This window comes from Morone saxatilis, unplaced genomic scaffold (assembly GCF_004916995.1).
Source record: "Morone saxatilis isolate NCDOM2014 unplaced genomic scaffold, NCSU_SB_2.0 Contig11, whole genome shotgun sequence".
NCBI classification, from domain to species: Eukaryota; Metazoa; Chordata; class Actinopteri; family Moronidae; genus Morone; species Morone saxatilis.
This window is the reverse complement of record NW_023339663.1, coordinates 525802-527789: the sequence shown is the minus strand read 5'-3', so window position 1 is coordinate 527789 and position 1988 is coordinate 525802. Positions and strand designations below refer to the sequence as shown.

The window sequence follows — 1988 nt, the reverse complement described above, 5'->3', positions numbered from 1 at the left end:
GTTTCCCCCCGTTTCCAGTCTTTATGCTAAGCTAAGCTAAGCAGCTGTTGGCTGTAGCTTCATATTGAACAGATATCAATAATTACATTCCTTTAATGTTTCTACGAGACTCAGAGTCTCCACAGGAAGTGACGATGATGATGATGATGATGATGTTTTGTGCCTCTGCTCACCTGAAATAAAAGACCTCAGGTTGTTGGTGATGATTAATAATCAATAATAAAGACATTCCCAGTTCCCCTGAGAGGATGAAGATGATATTTTGATGAATTTTCTATTTTCTCCACTTTTCACAGTTAGACGCTCTGTTTTAAATGTACCGTTCTTCCTGTTAATTTAAATAAAGTTGTACATGTTGGGATTAAAGAAGAGTCTCTTTTGTACCAGCAGGGGGTGGTAAAGAACTTCACATGACTGTTGCATTGTGGGAACAGGCTGCATTCAGTTTCTTTATCAGTAAATATTTGACTGTGTTCAGTAACAGATTGTAGTTTGGACAAATCTTCCCTTTAAAGCTACATTAATCAATATTTATACAATTAATTGATCATTTATTAGTCCTTATTCCTGTATCAGAGATATTACGGCTGTTTCTGGTTAAACTAAATCATTCAATATAAAAGAAGAAAGAAAAACCAAAGATTTAAGTTATAAATTATACAAGTTCAATGATGTCAGGATGTGGTTAGCCTAGCTTAGCATAAGGCTAGAAGTTTAAAAACACAGAAAGCAACTAGAAACCTCTAAAGCTCACTGATACACAGCTCTGGTTGAGGTGTTGGTGCGACTGCAGCTCTTAATGACTCTTTTATTAACAGTTAAATAGTTAATGGACCACAGAGTTTGTTTTGGAGTGTTTATTAAAAAGGGAATACAAAAAAAAACAAACTGTAGAACTCTACAGTGGACACAAAGCAAGCAGACACACAGCAGCTCATCGTTTCTAAGCATTCCTGTCACTACGACTACAGCTAACTACTCGCTCCACCTGCGCACACAGCTACAGGTGTGCTCCGCCCGAGGTCAAAGGTCACCTGCAGGTTCCCCTGACGACAGCAGAAGCACACCGGGGGAGAAACAGTCGAGGAAATTGAAGATTGAAGAACATCCACAGGAACGGAAAAACAACAATTGTGTACACGGGAGAAGACTTCCTCGTATTGCTCGCGTCTTATTGGACAGCTCGGTATCAGTGGAGTACCCTGATTGGATGAAGGAGGACACAAAGACGACCTCCAGGAGGATTCAACATGAGATTCATCTTCATGAGATTGAAGTCAGAAAATCTTCATTTTCATGTCAGAATTTTAAGATTAAATGTTCACGTGGCTTCAAAAAAAATTTAAATATAAATCTAAACAAAGAAAAACAAGATTAAAGCAAACATAAATATAGAACCATATTATGCATATATTATAATCAGCCACATCTGGGATCGTGGGTTAGAAAATAATCTAGAAGTTAAAGTGCAACTTTATAAAGAAACAAGAAATACTGTGATTGGAAAGCGTATACTGGTTAATCTGGGAGGTTCTCAGTCCAGGTGGGAGGAGCTTCAGTGGTTTTTAAACGTCCGTCATCACGCCGAGAAGACGCAGAAATCCAAACATTTGGCCAAGAGTTAAGAGTCTGTTCAGAGTAATCTGCCCGCTAAAGTTCCCATCAGTCTTTGCTCCTGCAGTGGCTGAGGAGGAGGAGGGCAGGAGGAAGGGCGTTGGCAGACACCCCACGCTCCTCTGCGTCTCTCAGGCCGTCAGCTTCAGTCGTCCTGCGGAGAGAACCAGACCATCAGTCAGCAGTGAGGGGACTTTCTGTCGGACCATGTCCACACTGCTGCAATAAATGTGAAAACTCTTTATCCAGCGCGGTGCTACGAGCTGCACTACAGCGCCACCTTCAGGTCAGACTCAGTCTTTACTGCAGCCTCCAACCGTTCAGAGAGCGGGAACAACTAACAAACATGTTTAATGAATGCTTTAAATAGAATA

At 40.8% G+C, this 1988-nt stretch overlaps 1 protein-coding gene across 3 annotated transcripts in view; it reads right to left on the bottom strand.

Annotated features, from left to right (window-relative positions):
- Positions 1 to 842: 842 nt before the first annotated feature.
- Positions 843 to 1988, bottom strand: part of kifc3 (kinesin family member C3) — a gene marked incomplete in the record, with an annotated part of 31773 nt that continues 30627 nt past the window's right edge. For all 3 annotated transcript variants that reach the window (XM_035651782.1, XM_035651783.1, XM_035651785.1), the window contains 1 exon segment: positions 843 to 1768. In XM_035651782.1, coding sequence (XP_035507675.1) covers positions 1760 to 1768 — 9 coding nt within the window.